This window comes from Rhipicephalus sanguineus, chromosome 4 (genome assembly GCF_013339695.2).
Source record: "Rhipicephalus sanguineus isolate Rsan-2018 chromosome 4, BIME_Rsan_1.4, whole genome shotgun sequence".
Taxonomy (NCBI): Eukaryota; Metazoa; Arthropoda; class Arachnida; order Ixodida; family Ixodidae; genus Rhipicephalus; species Rhipicephalus sanguineus.
Window position 1 is genome coordinate 64523515 of NC_051179.1, and position 11620 is coordinate 64535134.

An 11620-nucleotide genomic window follows, 5' to 3' on the forward strand; every position below is an offset into this window, starting at 1 on the left:
TCTCTTTGTTTGCGTCGACAACCGCTCTTTGCAAGTTGATATTTCTCACTGGTACTTCCGGTATTGTGCATACCACTATCTGCACCTGAGAGGAAATGGCGCGCATTTCCTCGACCCCTTTCGCCAATGTGGTCGCTAGTTCGGCTGATTCTTCATTCAAGACGTCGTTTAGACCTCCCGCGATTATCACGAGGTTGCGTCCATTAGCCTTAGTTGCGAGTTTTGCGCTAGCTTGTCTCATCAGTGATCCCAGCCTATGTCCCGGGAACTTCCCTATTAAAACTCGTTTGTCGCCTCTCACCCTTTCCTTAACTGCTTCTTCGCATCTAACTAAATTCGAGTCCCCGGCGATTATCACGTGCTCCGACTCTTCTGCTGGACCGTCCCGCACCTGGCCACTGCCTCGGTTACTAGCGCGTGCCACTGCTGCTTTGTCCCCTCCCCTTCCCAAAACTACTTCGCGGAAGCTGGGTCCTGTGACCCTTGCACCTGTCTTTTCCAAACCTGTTTCCCCCTTCGAGTCTACCACTGTGGGCGTCGATGCCCCGCTGTTCCCGCTGTCGCTTGCTTATTCTGGGCAGCCATCATTATTTCCATTTTCGCCTCTAACTCGCATTGCTTACACTTGGCGTCAGCTCCCTCTGTCTTCTCATCCGTACAAACCTCTATTTTCCATCCCATTCCGCACCCTGAACACTTTACGGTCTTTTTGACCATGGCTAGATCGTTCACACGGCGGATTAGATAAACTTAAAGTCAATTTTGGTATCACAAAACTCCGCAAGTATGCTATACTTCAAAGCACTTGTGTGCCTTTCAGACACGTGGTGACCGAACGAAAAAAAAAAACCAGGCGACTGTCACACAGGAAACAGTACAAAATTGTAAGCCCTATTATGCTTCAAAGCTTCAATCTAGTGGCTTATGTACTCATATAACTAAAAACACAAGCTCGAATCATGCAAAAAAAAAAAACTTATCTGACGCTGTCATACCGGAGCCCACGAAAAACACGTCCGTCCTCTAGCAGAACCCTCGCACCGCCTCATAAAGGGGACGTCTGTACGTGGCGCCATCTCTCGGCGGCAGCAATGGCGTCCGGCCATAACTGAATGGGAAATAAGCGAAAAAAATCTTATCTCTTGAAAAAAGCTATTTATCAAAAACGTCTCCGGGTTCTATACAGCAGAGGCCTACTGGAATATTTTCGTAAAAGTGCAGTATCGCACTACAAAGCGTGGGCATTGAACACCGCCCATTCGAAACACATGGGGTCCCATTCTAAGATATTAAAGACTTTGAGAAGCCACTCGGTTTGTAGAGCGAAACTCTAATTTTGACAGAATGTTCAAATAAGTCTCTGCTGTATAGAACCGGGAGTAGTTTTTGATAACTAGCTTTTTTCGTCAGATATCACTCTTTCGGCCTATTTCCCATTCAGTTACGGCAGGCAACCGCTGTCACCGACGAGAGATGGCGCTGCGTGCACATGTCCCCTAGAGTTACTGTATATGCTACCTTTAGGTAGCAGAATATTAATGTGAACTAACAGACAATATCGCTAAGGAAAGTACAGGGGGTGTTATCTGTAGTATTTGGAATATAAATGTGAAGAAAGTAAAGTGGACGAAAAGATGACTTGCCGCCGGCAGGGACCGAACCTGCGACCTTCGAATAACGCGTCCGATGCTCTACCACTGAGCTACGGCGGCGGTCATCCCTCCGTCCACTTTCTGGGGTATATATGTTGATTTAAACCTAGGAGTGTTAGTCAGCGCCAATCGCAGCCATGGCGGCGAGTGTGGAACACAGGTAGCAGAGTTGCGCATAGGTCCGGCTAGCAACTACAGCTATGCGGTGAAGTCGCACTTCGTTTTTGCAGGCGACATGCCTACCATGTCGCCGATTAACATGTCAGGCGTGTCGAAGACCGGCGATAAACATTGGCTGTTGATGACAAGTGTTAACTCAGTTCGCTGCCGCGGCGGCGTCGAGAACTACAAAAATTAGCCCGAGCGTCAGCTTCCCCGCAATGCATGGTTGCTAGCGGCGTTTGGAAAACAGATGCGCAACTCTGCTACCTAAAGGTAGCATATACAGTAACTCTAATGTCCCCTAGGGTGCCTTGTTGCCCGCGCGCTCCGCTGAGGGTGAGGACAGGCGCGTCGTCTGCTACGACGGCCGCCATTGCGAATCCAGCCGCAGCTCGGCAGCATGCGAAACGCGCTACACAAAGCGCTTGCGGTGCGCGGATACGCCCGGAAATAGGTGCGCGCTAGTGAGCTTTCTCTTCTTCTTTTCTTTTTTGAAGCTTGGGCAGCTTTTATATTGCTGCTGTTGCCTAAGTGTTAATAAATTCATGTAAGCTGACGGCCTGTGCATGTGTTATGCGCTAGAGGTAGACGTAGACTCTGTTAAGTTGAAAATCAATCCTCTTCCTTACGCCGGAAACGACAGAGTCTAAAGCCTTACTTAATTTTCTCGTAAGCTCTGCATTCCAAATACACAAACAATCGTTTAAAGTATTTGTATACATGTCAGCAGCAGCAGTATATGTATCTGAACACACAATTTAGTGTTGCGAAGCTACCTAAGTGCGGTTAAGGTGGCTCATTTTGCTAAGTTTGCCAACAATTTACTCGTTTATTGTAAATGGCATCGTATACATATTGTACACAGAATAAAAAGCCGAGGGGCAGTATGGTGCCAATATCCTGCTAAAATGAAACGAAAGCTTCTTTATCATTATTATTGCTGACATTTCTTGCTCACAATCTGTAGCCGCTACTGTATCGGCACTCGAGTTGCACCTTGAGTCCTTCTGAAAACGATGAATACATTGTTGAGTACTATGCCGTAAAACTTTGCATGCGCGCAGTATCATTGCGTTTTTCCTTCTTTTTGTATCTACAGTTTCTTTTTCTGTATCTGCAGGTTCTCTCGCATGCCCAATTGCATGCACATATCATTGAGTGTTTCCAATACTGTTTTACACTTTGTGCGGCAGATGCACGGCGTCGTTTATTTGTCTCATTTTTTAAATAATAATATCTGGGGTTTTACTTGCCAGAACCATGATATGATATGAACCATGATACGACGTTGGGGACGAGGGACGCAAAAAATCATCGTCACGTGATAGCGTCGCCTAATGACGTCATCATGGCTTCACAAATTTTAGGGTGACGTCATATGATGCCGTTATCACATGACATCGTAGCTTGGTCAAAAGTGGGCAGATCACATAGGCAGTGCAAAACCAGGTGAGGTGCCTCCGATCTTAGAGGCAATGCAAAACCGCGCTTTGTGCGCAAAAATCTGAGAAGAAGAAGATGGCTTTCGCTTTCGAGCTGTCTTAAGCGAACGCATAAGGGAGCCTGTGAGTTTTTATTTCATTAACTGGTTTTCCGTGACGTACTCATTGTACAACTTGACTTTGTTTATTGTATTTTTTTTACTGACATAGCGTTTCTACTGTACACAATGCTTCTCCGTCTTCTTGTTGTTTTCATTCGTCTTCTTTGTATAGACGCTTCGCGAGAACTGTTTGCGCATTCCTGTATGAGCCTTCAGGGCTTACATTATTAATAAATAAATTATGCTTGCTCAAAGAAATAAGATACTGAATATGCGTGTGTGGGTGTGTGTGCGCGCGCGCGCGTTAATATCCAGTGTACAGGCTACTTATTTGTGCGCAATAATGCTGCGCTTACACAAGCAATTACACAAATAAAGCGCAAATTACACAATAAAACACAACTGCCACTAGTCGCTTCACAGTGATCGTAAATGATTAAAAAAATGTCCCCACCTCCCCGAAGGGAATCGTGAGGAAATGCGAATGCATTTCTTGCGCCAAGAGTACACGGCGTAGTAATTTTAATGGCGTAAAGCTAGACAAATCGACGCGCTCAAGTGTCCCCTTTTGGGCGCCTCTTTCAACGAGCGCTTCCTACGTGCGTTCGTAATCACCTCAGGGATGTTGCCACCGCCTTCAATGCAGCACAAACGCGTTTAGAACGCGCTTTTTCAGGCTGTGCCAACGCAGCACAAAAGCTACAAACGCGTTTCAAACGCACTGCATTGAGGCGGTGGCTCAGGGAGGAGAGATAGCGAACGGCGAGAGAAGGAGCGGCGAAGCACTGCACCTACCCTCTCCTACACTCTCTCCACACACGCGGGAGCTCCGCCGAGCTCCCGCGATGTGAGCGCCCTCACACGCCAGAGTGCGCTCCTCCTCTCCACTCACTCTACGCTACTCCGCCCGCACCACCTGCTCCTGTTGCTAGGGGCGAGGATAAGCGCGCGCGCCCGCAGCTGTTGCTATGGGAGATGGAGTGAGAGCGGTGAGGCGCGCGGACAACGCCGGACGCCTGACATAACCCGACTAAGAAATGCATTCGCATTTAAAAAACAGGAACTGCGTAATTATTTAGGACAGGACGAAAATGAAACCTTGAAACACAGAAACAGAGAAGGATAAAAAACATTTAACTGCACACATACATGGGCATCAGACTAGCACAGAAGGCGTACTTGAAACAAGGAAAGGAATATAAAAAACAAGAACCCGCCGTGGTTTTAGTTATGGTGCTTGACTGGTGACCCGAAGGTTGCGGGATGGAATCCCTGTCGCAGCGGCCCCATTTCAATGGTGGTGAAATGACAGAGGCCCGCGTACTTAGATTTAGGTGTACGTTAAAGAACAACAGATGGTCAAAATTTCGGGAGCCTTCCACATATACGGCGCCTCTCATAATCATATCGGGGTTCTGGGGACGTAAATTCTCACAAATAATTATTATTAAAAAAAGAAGGATCTGATCTGCAGTCAAACACGCATAATATATTCCATGATACATTTCAAATCACAAAAATAGCGAAAGCAAAAATCAAAGGCAGATACAGGAACAACCAAGTGCAGTAAAGAATGTTTGCGAAGAAAAATACAGGATTCATGCACACGTGAACCAAACCATTTTATGCATGTAGCTGATATCAGTGTGTCCATTTATTACGCAAGGCTAACACCGGCAGAAGTTATCCTTGCATGTGCATTCGAAATACCACGGCCGGAAACTTACGCTGCAAGTGCATAATGTGTTCTTCGGATGCCGCTTGTCACGTTTGATTTTTACTGTCCAAAGAAACCTCGTATCTTCTAAAACGATACAGCTCCCAGCGTTTCTGGAATGATTGGTGCACTGCGGCACGCAACACCCGGCCATGGTGACGGTAGCGAGCGCATAAAACTGGAGGGAAACGAGCACCGACCTAAAAACAGAACGCGTGCCACGCACAAGTGACCGGGCGGGGGATTCAAAATGGCCGCCAAGGCCGAGGAGGCGGCACCTGCCCTTTCAAAAGCTGACACCACTCTAAGCGGGGGGGCGCGCATCGAGGCACTCTAATGTCCCCAAATCCTGGTCATGTGGCTGAAATATTCTCTGGAGAAAATTTTGCGCATAAATCGTTTTTGTGAATACAGGCCCTGATGGTCGAAACTTACCGAACCCTCCTTGACGGCGTGCCTCATTATCGTATCGTGGCTCTGGCGCGTAAAACCTCAGATATAATTAACGATGCGTCAATATACTGTATCTCGTAGGGTCAATCATAACGCTGGAAGACCTGCGCTCGTACCGGCCCACATGGGCACCTGCCGTCAGCCTCACTCTTCAAGACGGCCGAGTTCTTTACACAGCGCCGCCACCTAGCAGTGGTGCCGTCACAGCTTACATCGTGGCTATCATGGATGCTTTCAGGAACAACGTCAGCGCAGAGCTCCAGAACGATGCTCTCACTCTGCACCGGTACGTCCTATATGCGGCAAGGTATATGTTCTGCAGCTGTGCTCCATTGCAGCGTCTGCGTCCAGAGCCTCTGGGTAGTGAAGTTTCCTTTCGTAAAGTATTGTAACGGAAGGCCGCGGTTCATGATGCGCCGTACTATAAAGGGGCAACGTCAAAGCCTAAGGAACGGGCGTGTCCAGCCCTCAGGCTTCGCCTGTACTTTAAAACATGCTTAGACGGCATTTTAGACGGAGGTATCCTTTCCCACAGGACGAAGCTACGGCTACAACGACTTGAACAGAACAGTTGCGGTTTGTGTCTTACTTTTTTATTTTTCGTTCTTAAGTGTGAGGTAAATTCCCCACTACAATTGAGGAGCATTTTGTGAGTTACTGAAGTGAGGAGTCCTTCTAACTGACCAATGCTGCTGAAAGAGTAAAGTCGACTTAACCCTGACCCTCACAGCAAACCATGAAATCATACAAGACGAGGAGGAAGGTAAAAATCATTATATTATGTTACCAAGTTTCTTTATAATGTGCTGGACCAGTATACATTACGCATGAGTACTGCAAGTGAAAAAGTCAAAACTAATGTTAGAAACGACGTAACTCAAGCAGTTCTTGAGCCTTAAGCGCTGCAGTAGCAGAAGATCTGCTAATTAAACCCTGCTAGGGAATGAAGCTGCCCGACTGTTAGCACAACTCTATTCTTTTCCACTTTTTTTCTATCAATGCTTCGAGAAAGGTTTCGAGAAGAATTGATTCGCATAGAGCATCCTGGCATAAAATGACTGGATATCTCAGCATTCGGCTGAATATGGGAGTATTCGGAATATGGGAATATAACATTTATCAAAAAATGTTAGCATCAACCTCTATCCTCCCCTGAGCTCTGTATTCATAACTCGTTTTGAGCACATGACTTATCTTCCTGCGCAGCTTCGTCGAAGCGTGCAAGTTTGGATACGCGAAGAGAAGCCTCCTTGGTGACCCGCGCTTTGATGATTTGAACGATGTGAGTATATATGGTGAGGTTTTCCTACACTATTTGGCGAAACTGTGAAAATTAGGGGACTATACCATTGGCTACGTTAATGGAAGTAAAACTTACATGGTTGAGCTGTTGTATTTTAGTTTAGCAGAGGGCAGCTGCAGGAGTTACTCACTTGCTACGCCTATTTGAGACGGTTCAGTTGAGAGCTTTACCTAGTGCGAATACTTTTCCCAGAGAGGCATCCTATCATATACAATTTTATCATGAGCTGTTTATCTCCATTTTATGAATCAAAGGTAGCATACAAAGGTTCTAAGATGGTCTACAATGCTGGTAACGACAAGGATTCTCGTCCTCAAAATTATTCAAAGTCTGCGTATTATTTCTTGCTAACGCATTTTTATTGAAGGAACTGTTTTAAGAAACATCATGACCCCCACTCAAGTTTATTGAAAATACGGGCGGTAAATCACTGCACATCCTTGTGTAAATTCATCGTGTCCTCAAGTATGATCCTGCAGTCTGTATTGCTCATCTGAATGGAAAGCTTACAATAAAGCCCACATAATAATTTACGTAGTATTTTAAGAGAACCATATGACGGAGCAATTGAAATGTCACTTATTCGAGTGCTTCCGGTGCTGAATACTTTTCTCTTCATTTTCTTTTTGTTTGTTTTATCAATTTCCTGTATATTTATGCCCCCCAAAAACGAGGGCGAAAGAAAGGAAAGGCCGGTTAACCAACCTGGTGCGTAAACACTGGGGAAGGATAGGAGGCCTACCAGGTGGAGAGAAAGGGATGATAAATTAACGCGTCAATCGAATCTGGGTCTTCCGGGCAATCTGCAGGTGCTGCGGAACCTGACATCTTGGGACTACGCCAACGCCACGCGATGGAAGATCGACGACGATAGAACGTACCATGACCCAGTTCACTACGGCCTCGACGTTGCGCCTGCGCCGGAAAATAAAGGCACTGCACAACTGTCACTATGGGACGATGATGGAGACGCCCTCAGTATCACCAGCACCATCAACGGATAGTGGGTTGAACGGCACTCCTTGTCTCGATCATGCAGTGACCGATTGACGCATTTACAAGCCACGAAATTCCGAACATTGCCCCTTCCTTCATCTCTTGAAATTCCCACCATAATATACCAGCGTAGCGAATCACCAGAGGCCAGTATACTTAGATTTAGGTGCATGCGTTATATAATCCCAGGTGGTGGAAAATTCCTGAGCCCTCCGCTACGGCGTCTCTCATAATCATATCGTGGTGTTGGGACGTATATTCCCAACAATTATTATTATTTATCAGACCAACGTAACTCACGTGGAAGCATTTTTGAAGAAAAAGCAGTATTTTGATAGATCGGCTGTGGCTGAAGAAGTTTCAGTCGGCATCGTCGATTAAGTACTTAGTCCTGACTGAACAAGCATCTAGAGCACTTTGTTGTAACTTAACAGCTTTATTATTGCAGGGCTAGAATGACACTGCTTTTCTGTGTTCATTTTCGCAGTGAGAAAAAGAGCGTTTCATATTGCGTGCTGTTAGTGTATTGCGTCTTTGCTCGGGCTAGGGGCTTGATACAATGTCCTCCTAGAATGCCCGGCATTGATGGTTTATGGAGCGAAGACATAACTCTGTTACTTATGGCTGTGCGGATATAACACCTACAGTGTATTTACAATCGCATAACAGAATGGTGGATAGCTGGTGTATCAGGTTATCAGAATATATATATATATATATATATATATATATATATATATATATATATATATATATATATATATCTGTGTGTGTGTGTGTGTTCAGTGAATTCACTGCATCTCTTCTCTCTCTTTCCCTCTTTCCTCCCCTCTATTTCTCGTCTTTCAATTCCCCTTCCCCGACCCCCCACTGTAGGGTAGAGTGTTTCTGGTTAACCTCCCTGCCTTCTCCTTTTCTTTCCTTCCTTCCATCTCATCTATCGCCAATAGATGTTATTAGACTCAATAGGGTAGTTTCGTACTTTTTATTGGTTATCCGTATAACGCTATGTGCGCAAGAATTTTGACTGACACGGCCTGTTATGCTTCGATAACATACGTTGCACACGCAACGTCGTCTGCGACGTTTTCGTTACTCCAAAGAGAAGTCATTCCATTAAAATTACTGAGAACTTGACTGTTGCCAGTAGCGTGCGCAACAAATTCCCGTGTTCAATAAATCTTCAACGCTACGTCCTCTCTAATCGCACGCTTAGCCAATCTGGGCCTTGCCCAGATTCGTCTGACAAATCTTTGTCTGACAAACCTGGCCTTATCTGGTACTTTCCTGTGCAGTTACGGAAGTCTGATCCGCAGCTCTTCGGGCGTTATATTCAACAACCAGATGGACGACTTCTCGACGCCCGGCGTGAGCAACTTCTGGGGCCTGGCCCCATCACCGGCCAATTTCATCGAGCCGGGCAAAAGGCCCCAGTCCTCCATGAGCCCTACCGTGGTTGTTGACTCCGACGGAGACGTGGAGATGGTCATCGGCGCATCGGGTGGAAGCAAGATCATCACTGCAGTGGCTCTGGTCAGTGACAAGTCATCGGCGGAGAAAGCGAGCGACAGCTGCAGGCATTAAGATTGAAATTGGCTCCACGGACATTGTAAAACAGTCGCAGCCTGTAGCATCACCCTTCGTGATGGCGCGTTTATAAAAAAGGTAGGCGAGTTCGAGCCGTCGCAATTCTTCTTTCGGCAATAACTTACCTCAAACCCTCCTGCTAGACAAGAATGAATGAAGGAAGGGAATTTTGAGGCCTCGTTTCTTTAGCTTGACACAACCTTAATGAAAACCAGCAGAAAATGAAGCAAATGAATGTATAGGGGATGTTAATTATACTGTTTTAAGTGTATCGTAGTAATTGGGATGTAGATGTGAACAAAGTAAAGTGGCCGAAAAGACAACTTGCCGCCGGCAGGGACCTAACCTGCAGCCTTCGGATTACGTACCCGATGCTGTTACAGGAGATTAAAATAATGTTGAACAATAGACGCTATGTCAATTCTGCGGCATGCAGTGCCATTTAATGTAACGTTGCTTTCCTTCAGCCAAATAAGCCTAATGCACAAACAAAAGCAGCGCATTAAGATAACCGACTGGTCTAATTGTTGGCACAAAAATACCCGTCATTAGAATGGCGCTTCGCTTATTACTCTGGACGTGCTGCGCTGAAAGGGAACCACAATGCTTCGTCCATAAAAAAGTGCTTCTTTGCGTCTGAATCCAACAGGCCAGTGGCATTATAGACAGAAAGGAACGTTAAAATGTATAGTGTTCATATGCCACAAAAATGTGGCATATGTGGCAATGTGGCAAAAATATGGCAAAAGTGTGACCGGCAACCAGCCCACTATCTGAAAAACCGGCCGGGCCGGTCTAAAACTGGACAGGTGGCAACCCTATTAAGTCACTCGAGATGAGTAGGAGTGCTTACAATGTCGTATTTGTTCATGACTATTTTGGAAATGTGTGCTGACCCGAAGGTTGCGCGACGGGATAGAATCCCGGCAGCGGCGACCACATTTTCGACGGAGGCGAATATGCTTGAGGCCCGTGTACTAAGATTCAGGTGCACGTTAAAGAACCCCAAGTGGTCGAAATTTGCGGAGCCCTACACTACGGCGTCCCTCATAATCACGTCGTGGTTTTCGAACTTTAAACCCCAACAAATATTGTTATTTTGGAAATGCATATACAGCGTGTCCCAACTATCACGCAGCACGATTTTAAAAAAAGAGGAACGTCGTTACGAGAAGCACACCTAGTGCATATTGTTCCCAGTGTACTGTAGTAGCCACTACTAATGTTTTAGTTAATGAGGTTGTGTCCAGCTTCGATTAAAAGCAACCGCGGCTGTCTCCAGGTTTGTTGCACGGTGCACATCTTCGACAGTTTCACCACGTGTACGGAGTAGTGGTGAGCTGGAAATCACGGTCTACGTACCTGACGTTGTCAACGGGTGCGGTGGGGCAACCTACAGTGATATCGCTGATTGATACGTACTTCCTATGTATGCCCGTAAAAATTTATCACTGAGCGCATGCGTTCCGTTAAAGGGGCCTTTGTTTTCTTTAGACCAACCTTGGGCCTTTGTCGTAATGCCTTCAGTATGCGTGTGCTCTCGCAACATATGACGTGGTCGTTTTCGCAGGTGACCATGAGGGCACTCTTGCAAGGTAACAACATCAGGGACGCCATTCATTCCGCCCGGTTGCACGAGCAGCTTATCCCAGATGACGTCGTGGTCGAGCCTCAGTTCCCAAAAGTGCGTACCCGGTGGTGTTCTCACCAATAAGGCAATCTGCTTACCTCTTGCGATTTCGCACCAAAGTTTCTTATAGTATAGTGTGCGTCAGGTGGCATTTGACATCAGTTCATCGATGTTTAAACGACAAACAGAAATAAGCCACTGCCGTTTACGCAGACGGAAAAACAAACTTAACCGGACTTAGGGAGCTTCAGTGCTAAGCGAACGCTAACTAGAAAAATAACCTCGCATAAAGCAGTGAACTGCAAATGGCGACGCTTGTTTCCTGGCGGCATCTAGTGTAGCCGACCATCTTCGTTCATATTTGGCCGTCGACGCAAAAAAAATTAGGCATCAAGTGCCTTGTCTCACATCACTGGAAAGTGAAATCTTGGAAAAATTCCAGCGCGTCCTATGGATGGATGGATGGATGGATGGATGGATGGATGGACGGACGGACGGACGGACGGACGGACGGACGGACGGACGGACGGACGGACATTATTGAGGTCCTTCGGCGCGCGCGATTAGCGCGGCGCGC

The 11620-nt window shown here is 46.4% G+C and overlaps 1 protein-coding gene across 1 annotated transcript in view; it reads left to right on the plus strand.

The window, feature by feature from the left end:
• Window positions 1-11154, plus strand: part of LOC119391262 (scoloptoxin SSD14-like) — a 50125-nt gene extending 38971 nt beyond the window's left edge. The window contains exons 6-10 of the mRNA XM_049415216.1: window positions 5609-5813; window positions 6734-6809; window positions 7559-7833; window positions 9122-9359; window positions 10984-11154. Of these exons, the coding sequence (XP_049271173.1) occupies window positions 5609-5813; window positions 6734-6809; window positions 7559-7833; window positions 9122-9359; window positions 10984-11127 (938 nt within the window). The 3' untranslated portion in view covers window positions 11128-11154. The remainder of the gene's footprint in view (window positions 1-5608; window positions 5814-6733; window positions 6810-7558; window positions 7834-9121; window positions 9360-10983) is intronic.
• The last annotated feature ends 466 nt before the right edge of the window (window positions 11155-11620 follow it).